Source organism: Capricornis sumatraensis, chromosome 1 (genome assembly GCF_032405125.1).
Source record: "Capricornis sumatraensis isolate serow.1 chromosome 1, serow.2, whole genome shotgun sequence".
Taxonomy (NCBI): Eukaryota; Metazoa; Chordata; class Mammalia; order Artiodactyla; family Bovidae; genus Capricornis; species Capricornis sumatraensis.
This window is the reverse complement of record NC_091069.1, coordinates 232,533,881-232,551,919: the sequence shown is the minus strand read 5'-3', so window position 1 is coordinate 232,551,919 and position 18,039 is coordinate 232,533,881. Positions and strand designations below refer to the sequence as shown.

General features: G+C 35.8%; 1 protein-coding gene across 1 annotated transcript in view; it reads right to left on the bottom strand.

The window, feature by feature from the left end:
• ATR (ATR serine/threonine kinase) overlaps positions 1-18,039 on the bottom strand; it is a 110,919-nt gene that overhangs the window by 25,333 nt on the left and 67,547 nt on the right. Inside the window, exons 27-34 of the mRNA XM_068969197.1 lie at positions 16,600-16,810; positions 13,410-13,588; positions 9,634-9,798; positions 8,098-8,189; positions 3,028-3,119; positions 2,629-2,806; positions 1,098-1,277; positions 502-661 (exon numbers count right to left, since the gene is read on the bottom strand). Of these exons, the coding sequence (XP_068825298.1) occupies positions 502-661; positions 1,098-1,277; positions 2,629-2,806; positions 3,028-3,119; positions 8,098-8,189; positions 9,634-9,798; positions 13,410-13,588; positions 16,600-16,810 (1,257 nt within the window). The remainder of the gene's footprint in view (positions 1-501; positions 662-1,097; positions 1,278-2,628; positions 2,807-3,027; positions 3,120-8,097; positions 8,190-9,633; positions 9,799-13,409; positions 13,589-16,599; positions 16,811-18,039) is intronic.

Below are 18,039 nucleotides of genomic sequence, written 5' to 3'. Positions count from 1 at the left end.
AAGTCCCCTTCCTATAACCATAGCTTTAATCTGAGGATTGCTGAGAACTTTTGTTCTGAAGCTAAGCTCTTCCTAACAAGCTAGATTAAAAGTAAATTTTCATAGCAACACTGGCAAGTCTACACAAAACTAATTATCTGCCAAGAATGTAAGTAAGGACAGGGTTATGCTCACTTAAATATTTTTAAAGTACCTACTACATGCACTCATGTAAACATATAGAAGGTAAAATCAAAGTAAACATTGGTCATTTATTTCGAGAAAAAAATGAAAGACAAGATGAAAACGGAAAGGACTGCATTTTCAGTCTTAGAATGGGAAAATATTTGGGACTTCAGTACAGAAGGAAGTTTCTTCCAAATGATGGTAGATAAATGATGCAGAAAGGTGACAGAAAAGGAAGGTTCTGAATTTAGATTAGGGATCATCTCTGTCAGGACTTTGTAGGAAGTACCCAGTTTACAACAGAAGATATATATGATGATGTTCTTTTGCCATTACCTTGGACCAGAGCCACTTTGCTCTTTCTACATAGAGTTCAGCGAGTCGTGAATCTCCAGCATTAAGGAGAGCATTATAGGCTGTCTGGTGATGACCAGCCTTTCGAGCTACTCTGGCACTCTGTAGCCAGCATTCTCCAACCATTTCACTGTAATCTGGTCTAAAGAAATGTGACAAAACAGAGCAAAAAGAGCATTTTTAAGTATATTTTTAATAATCTAATTGTACCATCTCTTCCCAATATGGAACCCTCTCAGTATATCTTTTCAAAGGAATCAAGAAGATTAATTTGTTAAAAGACTAATTTTAATTTTTTTAGAGCTCTCCATTGTTATTGATTATAAGGCTATGAAGATTTTACTACTGACTTATACTTGTACCTCCCTCAAGTGTTTTTAATATTCAAAAAATATGATATATAGCACATAAAAGTAATTTTTAAGTTCTAGGTTCATTTCAACTATATAGTGCAGTCTTGGTAATTGACAATAGAAAAAAACAGATTCAGAGACAAATTGGGAAAGACAAATACTTCAAATAATATGAAAATATAATACTAAATACACAATAACTGACATAAAAAAAGTGTGGAAAACCTTTTGTTGAGGCTTAATAAAGCTCTCCGGAGAGCCAGAATGGGCTCTTTCGCTCTGTAGGAATTCTGGGTCATTTCCAGTCGCGCTACCCAATTTAGTGAATCTTCTTGAATACCGTCAGCTGGAGACTGGTGAAGGAGTGGTTTGATGCTATGCTCCAACTCACACAACATGTGCAATCTGAAGACAGACAGAGCCGATATTAATATGTTGTCATATATTTAGTTACATTAATCTGACACATAAAGAATGTACTTTAACCATGAAGAATATGGAATGTGTAGTTTTCTTTTGAAGAACTTTAACTGATATATATTCTTGATATATAAACACTAACATTTATAATGTTTCAAATTGAGTATACACACCGATTTATGTTGATTTGAATATTTAGTGCTATGCTGTGATTACCAGATTACCCTAATTAAACCGGAGAAGGGTATATATAACTAAATTAAAATGTATGAAAGCCATTTGAATGTATAAAATTCAAATGTATAAAGAAGATGTTGCTTATTTGCTAAGTCGTATTCGACTCTTTGAGACCCCATGGACTGTAGCCTGCTGGGCTCCTCTGTCCAAGGGATTTCCCAAGCAAGAATACTGGAGTGGGTTGCCATTTTCTTCTCCAGGGAATCTTCCTGACCCAGGGATTGAACCTGCATCTCCTGCTTGGCAGGAGGATTTTTTACCAATGAGTTACCTGGGAAAACTCAACATAAATATTTGTATATATCACTGGTGCTATTGTAAGAGGACCTGGTATGGTAAATGCCAGTAAAAAATTGTGAAATGAACACAATTTTAATTGTTCTTTTTGCTAAGGCTGATGGAAACATCTGTGATACATTCATACCAGCTTCTTCCCATTTCTATGACAGTGTTCAAGCATGCAGTTGAGTAGCTACAGAACTAAATTAATCTCAGTGTTCCAATCTCTGGTTTCATTAAGCTGTTATCAAAGGGGCTGATACAAAATTTAATAAATTTTTATGAACTAAAAAAAAAAGCCTGCTTATTTTTCAATTTCCTACAGTTCAGTTATAACATGTTTTATCATTTTCTTCAGGTAAATTAACAGATCTATAATGTTTTCCATCATTGCCTTCTTTACCTCTAAAAGTTAATATTCCTTGTGAGTAATGTACTGCCTACATTTGAGGGGGGAAATTTGAGGTGGGAAATGTCAAATGCATTTCTAATTGAGAAAAAGGAAAAGGAACCAAAAGTACTGACACCAATGTGCCAGGCAGAGTAGGTGTCTAATTATTTAGGTATAAAGAAAAGAAACTATGACACAATATTAGGATAAATGTAAGATATTTTTACAATTTTTTAGCAGTCTCATAATTGCCTTTCTAATGAAAAGGATATACATTAAAAAAAAAAAACTATAATTTGATGAAGGGTGATTGTGAAGTTAAAAAAATGCAAGAGCCATTATGTGTAGCTATGCATGACACCAAACATACTATCACTAGTCATATGACACCTACAAACCAGGAATATAAAAATGGAAACCTCAAAATACCTCACAATATATTCATATCCACGTTGATAAGAGCCTCTTTCAAAGCTTGCAGCTGAAAGCGGCACTATTTGCTCTGCTCTCACTAGTTTCAATGTGTCATAAAAAGCTGTGGTATCTCTTTTCTTAGCTGATAATAATAGCTGTCCCAGTCTGACACTCCATGTTGTAGATTTCCCATCTGAAAAACAATTGATAGATAGTCAAGGAATGCCATGATAGCTGGTACCAGAACAAGCTTTATTTCATTTGGTAAAATAGTCAACAGAAATCTGGAATAGATGCTTTCATTCCACTTTGAACTAAACAAGACAATCATAAGAAAAGCTGACAAATTAATTATGAATATTGCTTAGCTTTATGTCATATTAAAACTTGTTATTTTTAAAAAAGTAATTGTACCTGCTGCCAAATAGTTTTCTACTAAATCCCACTGTGACAATTTCCAAGCTGCTTCCACCCTATATGTGTTTAATTCATCTGTCCATTCAGACCTATTAAAAGAAATCCATATCAATTAAATATTTATTTAAATTTAAGGTGGCATTTACAGACTTTTCATTTGTTTAGATACTCTATTATTGCATTTTGTACTTAAGTACAAAATAATTAATTTCTATCCACAACAATCCCAATTTTAATCTTTCCAGTCCCCCAAAATATCTTTTTCAATAATTACAATTGAAACTATATTTTACAGCAATTACAATTGAAATTGAATTACAATTTCAATAATTCAATTATTTTCAATAATTACTTCCGATAGAGCCATTTAAAAATGTCATTTTTGACAAATTTGCCATATATTAAATCAGAATTAATGCCTGGATAATTACAAAGAACAGTTGTAAGATTAGCTGGAGGTTTAACTTTAACTAAGAGCAGGGAGGAAAAAGAGCCAACTGAACATATATATATCACAAGTAAGTAATTCTAATAAAATTTTGAACTAAATCTAATACAAAAACATAGAAACTGGTGGTGTGGATTGAGCATTAGGGAACACAGAACAGTCAATAATAAGGACATAACCAAGTTACTAATTATGTGTCAATAGTATAAAAAAAGATACAAAATTAGCTACCTCAAATACTTATCTATTCTTAAAGTATTTTCAGTTACTTTAAAATTGGGGTTTGTAAAAGCAGTATGATATAGGTTACTATTTTTTTTAAGCATCCTACTTATGTGATACTAACATGGCTAGTGATATTTAGATCATGACTGTATAGAAGAAGCTACACTTTCTCCATGTTTCTTCTTTATTAAATCATATTATGTGAATACCTGCTATATGTTAGACCTTAGGCCAGGTACATTTTTCCATTTAATTAGTTAATAATACCAAAATGTACACATATCCCCATATTATAAATAAGGTAACAGATTCAGACAGGCTGGGATCAATGCCCTTAAAAGCCCTCTTTGTTCTTTCTGTAGTAAAAATACATAAAGAAAATGTAACAAATGAATCAATTAATTATTTTAAAAAATAAAGTAGCAGCATAAATACTGAATATTTTCTAATTTCTGAATACCACCAAAAATGATTTAGAACAAAACTAAAAGAAATACAACAGAAATATAACTTTCAAAAATCCAAACTTGAATAACTTCACAAGTTTATTACAACATGCTGAAGTATCAAAAATTTTAGGATCTAAATCTGAGTAGAATTAGCAAGAGTTGCTCTCCAGAGAGGACTGTTGTTTTCGTTCAGTCACTAAGCCATGTTCAACTCTTTGCAACCCCATGGACTGTAGCACACTAGGCTCCTCTGTCCTTCATCATCTCCCAGAGTTTGCTCAAACTCAAGTACATTGAGTTGGTGATGCCATCCAACTATCTCGTCCTCTGTCATCCCCTTCTCCTCCTGCCTTCAATCCTTCTCAGAATCAGGGTCTTTTCCAGTAAGTCAGCTCCTCGCATTGGGTGGCCAAAGTATTGGAGCTTCAGCTTCAGCATCAGTCCTTCCAATGAATATTCAGAACTGATTTCCTTTAGGATTGACAGGTTTGATCTCCTTGCAGTGCAAGGGACTTTCAAGTGTCTTCTCCAACACCACAATCTGAAAGCATCAATTCTTCAGCACTCAGTCTTCTTTAAGGTTCAACTCTCACATTCATACATGACTACTGGAATAGCTTTGACTATACGGACATTTGTCAGCAAAAGTGATGTCTCTGCTTTTCAATATGCTGTTTAGGTTTGTCAAAGCTTTAATTCCCAGAACCAATTATCTTTTATTTCCATGGGTGCAGTCACCATCTGCGTGATTCTGGAGCCCAAGAAAATAAAACTGTCAGCGCTTCTACTTTTTCCCTTTTATCTGCCATGAAGTGATGGAACTAGATGCCATGACCTTAAACCAGAGGGTCACACCAAGCACTGTACCAAGAAGCACTGTACCAAATGACCATGAGGATCAGGCTGTGATGATACTTCCATAAATGCATTAAAAGGATGACTGTGTACTGCTGTATTTAAAATGGATAACCAACCAAGGACTTTCTGTACAACACAGGGAACACAGCTCAATGTTATATGGAAGACTGGATGGGAAGGGAGTCTGGGGGAGAATGGATACAGGTATAATAAGCATGGCTGTGCTGTCTACCCGAAACTACTGTTTCACTGTTAATTGTTAATCTGCTATAACATTGTTAATCTGCTAAACTCCAATACAAAATTTAAAAAAATAAAAGAATGTGTAGTTTAAGCACAGTCAATAATTTTGGAGAAATATTTGTTTAAACACAAGTATTCACTCCAAGAAAAACACATCCCCTCAGTGACCACTTGCACCAGTGATATAGTATCCTTCGTTGAATACTGAAGCTTGCCTTTTTACAATCCAATGATCAGGAGGCTCTATGTACCCCAGATCCAAAAAGAAGAGCATGCAGTGTACATCATAAGGAAGTAAGACACATTGGCTTGAGCCATGACAAACTTTCCCAAATTCCTGCAACCCTTTTATTCATCAGGTCTCTCAAATAATCTGGAGAAACAAGTCTAAAACATTTATCCAATCTTTCCCTGCTTCTGTAAAGCTTTTTTTTTTCATCATTTTATAAATTCCACTACTTTGAAACCATACAACTAAGACTGAGTTTCTCTGCTCTCAGATACTGTAAAACAGTGGTCTTTAAAACCATAGTTTTGAATATATAGAACCTGTATTTAGAAGTACTGCATGAACTAACTAAAGACAGTGGCCTGTGCTCTTTGGTAAAGTAAGATGACCCCATCCCTTTTGACCAGATCTCACTGTCTGGACACTCACCTAGAGCCAGACATCCTGGAATGTGAAGTCAAGTGGGCCTTAGAAAGCATCACTATGAACAAAGCTAGTGGAGGTGATGGAATTCCAGTTGAGCTATTTCAAATCCTAAAAGATGATGCTGTGAAAGTGCTATACTCAATATGTCAGCAAATTTGGAAAACTCAGTAGTGGCCACAGGACTGGAAAAGGTCACTTTTCATTCCAGTCCCAAAGAAAGGCAATGCCAAAGAATGCTCAAACTACCACACAGTTGCACTCATCTCACACGCTAGTAAAGTAATGCTCAAAATTCTGCAAGCCAGGCTTCAGCAATACATGAACTGTGAACTTCCTGATGTTGAAGCTGATTTTAGAAAAGGCAGAGGAACCACAGATCAAATTGCCAACATCCGCTGGATCATCAAAAAAGCAAGAGAGTTCCAGAAAAATATCTACTTCTGCTTTATTGACTATGCCAAAGCCTTTGACTGTGTGGATCACAAGAAACTGTGGAAAATTCTGAGACAGATGGGAATACCAGACCACCTGACCTGCCTCTTGAGAAACCTGTATGCAGGTCAGGAAGCAACAGTTAGAACTGGACATGGAACAAAAGACTAGTTCCAAATAGGAAATGGAGTACATCAAGGCTGTATATTGTCACCCTGCTTATTTAACTTATATGCAGAGTACATCATGAGAAATGCTGGGCTGGATGAAGCACAAGCTGGAATCAAGATTGCTAGGAGAAATATCCATAACCTCAGATATGCAGATGACACCACCCTTATGGCAGAAAGTGAAGAAGAACTAAAGAGCCTCTTGATGAAGGTGAAGGAGGAGAGTGAAAAAGTTGGCTTAAAGCTCAACATTCAGAAAACGAAGATCATGGCAACCGGTCCCAGCACTTCATGGGAAATAGATGGGGAAACAATGGAAACAGTGGTTGACTTTATTTTTGGGGGGCTCCAAAATCACTGCAGATGGTGAATGCAGCCATGAAATTAAAAGACGCTTACTCCTTGGAAAGAAAGTTATGACCAACCTAGACAGCATATTAAAAAGTAGAGACATTACTTTTTCAAGAAATGTCTGTGTAGTCAAGGCTATGGTTTTTCCAGTAGTCATGTATGGATGTGAGAGTTGGACTATAAAGAAGGCTGAGTGCTGAAGAACTGATGCGTTTGAACTGTGGTGTTGGAGAAGACTCTTGAGAGTCCCTCGGACTGCAAGGAGATCCAACCAGTCCATCCTAAAGGAGATCAGTCCTAGGTGTTCATTGGAAGGACTGATGTTAAAGCTGAAACTCCAATACTTTGGTCATCTGTTGGAAAGAGCTGACTCATCTGAAAAGACCCTGATGCTGGGAAAGATTGAGGGCAGGAGGAGAAGGGGACGACAGAGGATGAGATGGTTGGATGGCATCGCCGACTCAATGGATATGAGTGTGGGTAAAGTGCAGGAGTTGGTGATGGACAGGGAGGCCTGGAGTGCTGTGGTTCATGGGGCTGCAAATAGTCAGCCATAACTGAGCGACTGAACTGAACTGAACTGAACCGAACACTGTCTGGAAAAGTCATTTGGGGTCTGGCAAATATTTTAAGGAAAAAGGCTTTCAGCTGGCAGAGCAAGGCAGTTTCAAGAGCAAAACCAACCTTCCTAATTATTTTTTATATTAAAAGAAACATGAATGCTTTAATCTTTGCCACATATAAGCACTTTTTTGGGGGTATCATTTGCTTTGCTATAAGAAATCTATTTTCTTTAGGAAAGAAAAGTTGTTTTCATTTTTATTAGTCTTTTAGGGGAAAACAATCCCTAGATTTTAGAGTGGTATTCTTTAATTCAGTCACAAAATTTCTCTCTCTCCAACACATAAAATAACTGATGCTGATTATGTAGGCAGAGCTTGTACCCTTTAGAAGTATGAATATTAACTTCACCCATAGTTGGTAAAGTCAGGCAGGTTCCTGTCATAAAGCAAATTTACTTCAAAGATGATTCTCTGCACAAAAGATAAGCTGTTAAGTGCTAGACTGACTTACGAGAGAGAGAGTAGGACAAAATCTTTTTTGGTGCTTATCTCCAACACCATGAAAACAAAAAAGATTTCATTACTTTAGTAAACATTACTTCAAACCAATCAGTCAATTTAAAACTTCCCATTTCAAAACAAAACAAAAAAAAATTCTTTTAAAAAGCATTACCTGTTAGCATGTACTCCATTCACCTGAGTGATTACAGTAGACAGTTGACCAAGACCTAACATGGACTTCACAACACCATGATAGTGAATGATCTGGAAATTTTAAAGTATTTAAAATAGCAATTGTTACTTCAAGTACATCTTAGGAACCAAAAAGTATTTAACTGCTTGTCCTTAAAAAATGCTATCTTCTTCACTGAGCCTACATTTCTTAGTTTAACAAGTGACTTGCTTGGCTATATGGCAGAGTCCTCTGCTGATGTTCTATACACATCTGAATTTTTTTTTTTTTTAATTCAGACAACCTAAAAAATGCTATCTTCTTCACTGAGCCTACATTTCTTAGTTTAACAAGTGACTTGCTTGGCTATATGGCAGAGTACTCTGCCGATGTTCTATACACATCTGAATTTTTTTTTTTTAATTCAGACAACCTAAATTTATCTCAGATTGATTTTATTATTTTTCCCAGATAAGGTCTAATTTTTTGTTCAGATTAAATATAAAAGTAAGAGTATTTCTTAATACTTCCTTTAAAGACTGTCATTATTTCTCGTGTAAAAATTAAACTCAAAGGTCACAATATTATTAATATAGATTGGCTATAGAAACTGAAAAGTTAAATAGGATTATGAAGTATTCTTTAAAATTGAGAACAAGATTGTGAAAAATAAAGGCCCCATACACTGAACTTCTGAGAAAATGAACAGGCCAATTATGACAAAAAAGGGATACCTAAGATTAGAGAGATTCTAAGCCAAGATTGTAAACCAATGATTCTAAACCTCTTTCCTGTTCTAATATACATGAGATACATGACGTGCCCCCATTAGCAACTGTAGCTCAGTGATACTAAGGGACCATTTCAGAGATTCCCAGATGGTGATGGGGCATGTGTAATCTGAAAAACTTTCTTAGGCTATAGAATCACTATTATTATTAAAAATTGATACAAGTCTTATACTTTTAATAGTAAAGCAAAATTACCTTAATTTCAGAGTAACTGAACATACAGCTTAAAACTAAGTATGCTCCTGCTGCTAAGTCACTTCAGTTGTGTCCGACTCTGTGTGACCCCATAGATGGCAGCCCACCAGGCTCCCCCGTCCCTGGGATTCTCCAGGCAAGAACACTGGAGTGGGTTGCCATTTCCTTCTCCAATGCATGAAAAGTAAAAAGTGAAAGTGAAGTCGCTCAGTTGTGTCCGACTCTTCGCGACCTCGTGAACTGCAGCCTACTAGGCTCCTCCGTCCATGGGATTTTCCAGGCAAGAGTACTGGAGTGGGGTGCCATATTCCACAATAAATCTCATTCATTTGGGGGATTTGTAAAGTCATAGAAATTTGGTACTGCAAAGGATCTTTGAGATCATCTAGCATAAATCGAATTTTAATCAATCAGGAAACTCAAATTCACAGATGGTTAAATATTTTCCAGACACAGAGTGACGCTAGTAGAGACAGTACTGAAATTAAGGTTTCCAGAGATTCTAGTTCATAGTTCTTTTTATTATGTTGCCTTTCATTTCTTTTCTTACCTGGTCTGGTTCTAACTGAATAGCCCTGTCATAACAAGCAGTGGCATCCCTCAGTAAGCCGATGCTTTCATGTTCAAGGATTTGTTCTTTCAGAGATGGTTCTGCCTTTCGAATTGCGCTCACTCCAGCCACTCCATCTGGTTCATGCATAGCAGCATATAATTTCTTTGTTCAATCATTAAAGAAACAGTGAAATAAGAAAAAAGACACAACTAGAAATAAAACCATCCATTCATGTAAAAAAGCATATAAGCATTTTTTTTCTCCAAAGCAACAGTAAGTATTGTTTCAGGGTAGATTCACAGTAAAACTGCAAACTTACTTCCAGGCATTCTGTTCCACTTAAATATACCCATATTCCACTTAAATACAAATCTCCACTAGTAACTGCTAGTGACAATGACAACTGTAAAAACTCTCAAGGTCTTGAACTCTTGTAAAAATCTGATATATAATAAATTCTGTTGAGTATAGTCTATAAGTTACATACTAAAATTTTAAAATATTTTAAATAAGCATTTAAAATATTGGTATTAACATACTTTCAAAAAACACACTGATGCTTGGAAAGACTGAAGGCTAAAAGAGAAGGGGGTAACAGTAGATGAGATGGTTAGACAGCATCACCGACTCAATAGACATGAATTTGAGCCAATTCTGAGATACAGTGAAGGACAAGTGAGCCTGTTGTACTGCAGTCCATGGGGTTGCAAAGAGCTGGACACAACTTTGAGACTGAACAATAAGAAACACAAGACACTAAATCTGGGTTCAAAGGAGATATTCAGGCTGAAGATAAAAATTTGGGACCAATTAGCACAAAGATGGCAGGGGAAAGGATGAAATGATTTATGAAATGAACAGAGGCAGAGAAGAAAAGAGGACACAAGAGTACTTCTATATTTACAGATGAGGAAGAACTGGCAAATGAAACTGAGAGGAGAGACTAGCTTGAAGAAACCTAGAAAATGTGGTACCCCAGAAGTTGTGAGAGAAAAGAAAATATCTTAATAAAGGAGTGGTCAAATGATGCTATGAAGATAAGAAAATGAGGACTGAGAGGTATTTATTGGATTTGGCAACATGGAGGCCCCCAATTTTCTTTCTTTTTAAACTTTTATTGGTGAATAGTTGCTTTACAATGTTGTGTTTAGTTTCTATTGTGCAACAAAGTGAATCAGCAATGTCACTGTTGTTCAGTCACCTAGCCATGTACAACTCTTTGCAAACCCAGGGACTGCAGCACACCAGGCCTCCCTGACCCTCACCATCTCCTGGAGTTTGCCTAAATTCGTGTCTATTGCATTGGTGATGGCATCCAGCCATCTCATCCTCTGAAGCTCTCTTCTCCTTCTGCCTTCAATCTTTCCCAGCATCAGAGTCTTTTCCATTAAGTCAGTTCTTCACATCAGGTGGCCAAAGTATTGGCATTTCAGCTTTAGCATCAGTCCTTTCAATGAGTATTTAGGGTTGATTTCCTTTAATATTGACTGGTTTGATCTCCTTGCTGTCCAAGGGACCCATAGGAACCTTCTCCAACACCACAGTTTGAAGGCATCAATTCTTTGGCTCTCTGGCTTTTTTATAGTCCAGCTCTGACAACAGTATGTGACCATGGGGAAGACCATAACCTTGACTATACAGACCTTTGTTGGCAGAGTAATGAATCACCTAACCATATACACATATCCCCTCTTTTGAAGAATTCTCTCCCATTTAGGTCACCACAGAGCAGAGTATTGAGTAGAGTTTCCTCTGCTATACAGTAGGCTCTCATTCCATTCAATTGAATCACTCAGTTGTGTCTGACTCTTTGCGACTGCAGCACACCAGGCTTCCCTGTCCATCGCCAACTCCCAGAGCCTACTCAGACTTATGTCCATCGTGTTGGTGATGCCATCCAACCATCTCATGCTCTGTCGTTCCCTTCTCCTCCCACCTTCAATCTTTCCCAGCATAAGGGTCTTTTCAACTTAGTCAGTTCTTTGCATCAGGTGGCCAAAGTATTGGAGTTTCAGCTTCAACATCAGTCCTTCTGATGAATATTCAGGACTGATTTCTTTCAGATTGATTGGTTGGATCTCTTTGCAGTCCAAGGCCAACACCACAGTTCAAACCACAATTCTTCGGCGCTCAGCTTTCTTTATAGCCCGACTCTCATATCTATACATGACTATTGGAAAAACCATAGCTTTGATTAGATGGACCTTTGTTGGCCGTCTCCGGACAACAAGACATTCTCAAAGGAATGTCTCTGCTTTCTAATATGCTGTCTAGGTTGGACACAGCTTTTCTTCCAAGGAGCAAGTGTCTTTTAATTTCATGGCTGTAGTCACCATCTGCAGTGATTTTGGAGCCCAAGAAAATAAAGCCTCTCACTGTTTCCATTGTTTCTCCATCTATTTGCCATGAAGTGATGGGGCCAGATGCCATGATCTTAGTTTTCTGAATGTTGAGTTTTAAGCCAACTTCTTCCCCTCTCCTCTTTCACTTTCATCAAGAGGCTCTTTAGTCCTTCTTCGCTTTCTGCCATAAGGGTGGTGTCATCTGCGTATCTTAGGTTATTGATATTTCTCCAGGCAATCTTGATTCCAGCTTGTGTTTCATGCCGTGAACAGTATGCAAAGGTTCTCATTAGTTATCTATTTTATACATAGTAGTGTGTGTATATATATATATGTCAGTGATTTTCTTAGCAAGAATAGAGTCAGTTGAATGGAGAAAGAACTCTTATTGGAATGGACAAAGAGTAAATAAGAAATAAAGGTCTATAAAGAAGATGGGCAATTCTTTTAAAAACTGGCTATGGAGGGAAACAGAAAGTTGGGAAGTATCTGAAAAAAGATACTGTAAGACTTTTTCAAGGGAATTAGAAAAAAATTAAAATGGGTTATACCAGAACATGTCTATATACTTTATTACTCTCGTTGAGAAAGAAAAGTTAATCATACTGGAGAAAGAAGGAATATCTGAAGGAGTGAAATCCTTGAAATCAAGAACAAAAGTAGAAGAACTGAATTTTGGCAGGAAGGGATTCTTCCTTAGGAACAGAATAGAGAAGAAAATTAGAATATGGTGCAGAATCCAATGAATTTTCAGATTTGGTAGATTTGGCTTCTATTTTCCTAATGAACAATAAAGCAAGGTCACCAACTGAGAATAAGTGAGGTGAGAAGAGACATGAACAGAAGGTAAGAAATAGTCATCATGAAGAGAGGGAAAGTAGTCTTAATTGGAGAAACATAGACTGAAGGCAGTGTTAAAGAGTTCTGCTGAAGTTTGAGATTATGAGTGTGAAGGAAAACCAGTTAAATATCCACAGTGTGATTTTTCTCCAGTGATGTTCAGCTGCTTACATGCAAACAACTGGAAAACACATGGGTGAGTTTATTCAGGACTGGAGTCTTACGAAGTGAATACAATACAGAGGCAGAAAGACATGAGAGTTGAATGCCCTTATAAAAGAATGTCTTTAACAATTAAGAGAGACTAATGCTAGACAAGGAGGCAAACAAAGACAGGACAGACTGTCACCAAAAGACTACAAGCTACTTATTTTCCAGTTCTCTCACAGCATTCTGCTTTTCGACCTGAAAAGAAGCCCACCAATCTTGACCTCTTATTTAATTCACTGTATTAGTCCCACTGGTCCTTACTTTCTTTTCTTCCATACACAATCATAGCATTATCATTTAAACCAATAAAATGAACAATCTAAACATAAAAGACTGTCAATATTAAACATCATTATTAAATTCACTATATTAATTTCAAACCTGTAAAAATCCAAGATGCTCTTGAATGTTTTGCTTCTTTTCTGTAATAAATGATTCAAAGTGCATTACAGCTCGTGTGTATGCTTTGGAGCGAAAGGATGCTACTGCCAGAGTATCCTGAGGTATGAGGTCTAGAAAACGAGTTACACTCTGATAGTCTTCATAATCCACAGTAGACACTAGATCATAAAAAGATAATTGAGTAATTAAAGACTTAGAAGATGAAATTTTAAAAGTATACATTTAAATTTATTTTATTTCATGAAATAAATTAATCTACATGTACCAGTGTATCTTATTTAGAATGTAACTACTAGCAAGATGATTGTTCAGAATATTCTTGCTCCAACAGCAGTTATTACTTACCTTACCTTAAACAGTCATTTAACTTATTTGAACTTCTTCTGTTTCTATGGACAGAGGAGCCTGGGGAGCTACAGTCCATGGTGTCGCAAAGAATCAGTCACTACTGAGCAACTAACACACACTTTCCTATAAATACTAGCATCTGTTTTGCCTTCCTTAAATGTTGTAAGGATTAAATGTAAATTCACATTAAATGTTGAGGATATATAAAGATGATACAAAAGATCTAGAGGCAAAGAATCCTCCTGCCAATGCAGGTTAGACGTTTAAGAGATGCAGGTTCGATCCCTGTGTCAGGAAGATCCCCTGATAGAGGGCAAGGCAACCCACTACAGCATTCTTGCCTGGAGAATCCCATGGACAGAAGAGCCTGACAGGCTGCAGTCCATATACAACTGATTTGACTTAGCACGCATACACAAAAGATACAAAGATGAGTTATTTATTATTAATAACTATAAAAACAGTGATAAAATATGAGCTGGGAAAAGGCAGAATTATGGAAATAGCTTTCTTTATTAACAATCTATTTCTTTCCTGTGTTACTATATCTACAACGTCAAATATTAAGATGGAAATAGAAAGTAAAAGTGCCTTTCAAATAAAATCACAAATACTTTAAAATGGTAATTTTTAAAAAAAGAATCTAAGAAAAGACCTAACTGAGAAACTTCTGGACTAGTTAGTTTAAGAAGTCTTATTTAAAAGCTATAGTTTTTAATAATGACTCATAACAGCATGTAGAAAACAGGAAACAAACTTCATAATCAAGACAGTAAATTTAAATGAAATTATATTTAAAATAAGTTTCTTACTTCCATCAAAATTTGTAATTCATTTCAAATTATGAGAAATGTTAAAGGTATTGTACTTTTGAAGTATTACAAATGTTACTCTTAAAAGCTAGAATTTTTATTACAATGTTAGTAAGAAATGATAACTGAGTTTGTGTTTGGTTTTTATGTACCATTTTCACATGCAGAAATAGAAACAAACCTTTAATTGTAGAGTTAATATAAAACATATCAATATGTTGTAGAGAAAAATGTCATATTGCAGAGAAAAACATTCCCCTAAAAAGATAATTATTTGTCAGTCCAAAATATCCTAAAAAAATAAACTATTGTGCTTAACAATAGGAATGTATGTGTTTCCACAGATAGAGGAACAAGAAGGAGATGCTCACAAGTGGAGAACTTAAGTAAAGGCCTCTTTAAGGGTCTTAGTCAGTTTTTCCAATTAGTCTCAAAGCTTTGGGGGAAAATCAAGTATTCCCACTAAAATGGCTGAAGTATAGAGAAGCAGAACAATCATATACTTTACCCACTTGCCACAAGAATGAAAAGTGCAAAAGTTTAAAGACATTAAGTGTATCTATTAATGTCTGAAGAATGTAATTCATCAAAATCTTACCAAATGCTTATATCATAGGGGCAAGTGTCATTTTAGACTCTGATGAGATTCTTCTTTTAGTCACCTTAGTGGGAGTTGTAAAATCAAAGGGAAAAAAATAACGTTAGCAGGTATAACAGGGTGTTAGTGTTGTAGTATGTACTAACCATATTTTTTTTTTTGGAGAGAGAATCTTTATTTTATTTTTTTGTAGTGGTGTTTTTTTAATTGTACATAATTGCTTTACAATGTTATGTTATTTTCTGTTGTACAACAAAGTGAATTAGCTATACGTATACATTTATCCCCTCCAACTTGGAGAGAATCTTTAGACTCAGATTAAAAGATATAACAATGCTGAACTGAAAGAACCTGTAAAGTGTGAATATTGTTTATAAATTATTCAAACAAATTATTGAAAAATATGACATTCATGAGATAATTAGAACTTTGGAAATTGGATATTTGATATTAAGGGATAATGACCAGTTTTTTTAGGTATCATAAAGATATGTTGATTATATTTCTTTGCAAAGAGTCCTTATCTTTTAGAGGTACACTCTCAAATATTATAGATGAAATAATGATATCTAAGATTTACTTACAAACAATACGGGGTAGATAAGTATATAGCGGTACAGATTAACATGATTACTAATTCATTTTATTATTAATTTATTTTAATTGGAGACTAATTACTTACAACATTGTGGTGGTTTTTGCCATATATTGACATGAATCAGCCATGGATGTACATGTGTCCCCCTGTCCTGAACCCCCCTCCCACCTCCCTCCCCATATTAAGCATATTTGGAGAGGCTGCTGGATACCAAACTACCAGAGACAGGGAAAAAAAGAATAAAATATGTGACATGAATAAAAAAAAAATAGGTCATGAAATGAATGAAAGTAAAATTTTTGAAATGTAAAACTTAACTGTGAAAAAGACTGCAAAGAGTATCTCATAAGTGAAAAAAGATAAAGAACACTTATATACACACACATATATGTATATATACAATGTATACACACATTGAGGGAACATGGAATAAATGAGTTAACAGTGAGGAGTGGGTTAATAACAACATTAACATAGCATTTATTTAATACTTTACAATTTACTATATATAATCATCAACCCACTTAATCCTCAATCTTCTAGGGGAGATAATATAAACCTTATTTTATGCAAAGAAAAATTAGGTATGTGTTTTGCTTAAGGAAGCGAGAGTAAGAGTTTAAAGAGAGGCTTTCTTACTATAAAGTCACCGCTTTTTCTCAGACAAGGCCATCTCCTGGGGAGGTAGGGGGAAAAGGCATGCAAGAAAATATAGGTCTTTTAAACGCTAATGCTTAAATTATAGAATTGATACAGGAGGGAGCTAACTGGTTAATAATAGAGAGAAGGAAGTATATAGAACTTAAGACTTACCCACAGAGTCCACCTTATCTCTATTTGATTTGCCTTGTGCAAATTTTTCAGCATTCAGTGCCTGAAACTTGTGCCTTGCCCATTGTGTGAGATGGTCAAGCATGGAGAACACAGTCTGTGTACTGAGCTGACACAAATCAGATGCACTGTCTTGGGTACTTAAGGTATGATGATCATCATGCTTTAGAACTGCCATAATTTCTGCATAAACCTAAGAAGAACCATTTTATGGTTAATGATATGTCTACATAATACCATTTTACTATTACCTACATATAAGGTTGGCCATTTTAGGGAATAATTTTCAAAAGAAAAAAAATCCATGATGGATTAATAATAAATTATCTTTCTCATTAAAATTAAGCCAATAAAATGTTTCTCTGAAGAGAAAATATACTGTAAAAGAGTCACAAAAATAGACTTGGTGAAGATGGCTGAGACTATTCAAGCGCCTGTGAGAGATTATGATGTCTCTTTCGTGCTTCATCCACAAACAGACACCTCAAACAAAAGGAAAGCCCGCTGCTCACTGTGGCAGTTTCTAGAATGTCACTGTCAAACAGGCAAGCAGATATTCATGTGCAAAGCCCTGTGGTAGGATTCAGACATTCCCCAGCTACGGGCTCTGGGTGGGATTCAGACTTTCACCAGCTACGGGTTCTGCTCCAAGAAAGCCCTCTTGTGTGTATACTTGATGTGCACACATGAACAATACAAGGTAGCATATGATAAGGTGTAAACAGTGTGACAATATCATGGAGCACTTCAGTGCTGAATATAAATATAGTATGGGTTTAGAGGTTCAAGGGAGGCAGTCATGAGAAGTTGGGGTACTTGCCTGCAGTTTGATTTCCTTAAGGTGGCCTCTTTCCCCAAAGCAAAACTTTTTTGCCTCCAAAATCTGATCTATGTTAATTCTAAGGTCCCTTCTACTCAAAGAGTCTGTGTTTCCATGTCATTTAACTTCTCTGTGTCTTAATTTCCTCATCAACAGAATGGAATTACAGACCATGCTCTGTAATGACACACCAATTCTAAAGCAAAACAAAATTACACTGCAAAGTTGTTTTGTTGCCTTACTGAATCAGATCAAAAGGGCACAGAGTGCCCTCCTTCTCATTTTCTAAGGTTTCTTGGTTTTGACAGTAGGAAAACTGTCAAGCTTGAACTTGCAAGCCTCTTAAAGCCTTTTAAACTAAAATGATATATTTGAAATAAAAAGTTAATAGTGACTTTTGTCATCATATTTTGGATTCGTGCCAAATGCTAGTGTATTAGTTAATATTTAAGAAAATAAAGCAGAGCCCCTATTAAACAAACAAAAACAACAACATAAAGAGTCACAAAAATAAATACACTATCTGCAGAAATCACTTCAGAGTAATTGAAGGGCATGTACAAACAAAAAAAATCAAAAGAAAATACGGGGAAATATGTTCA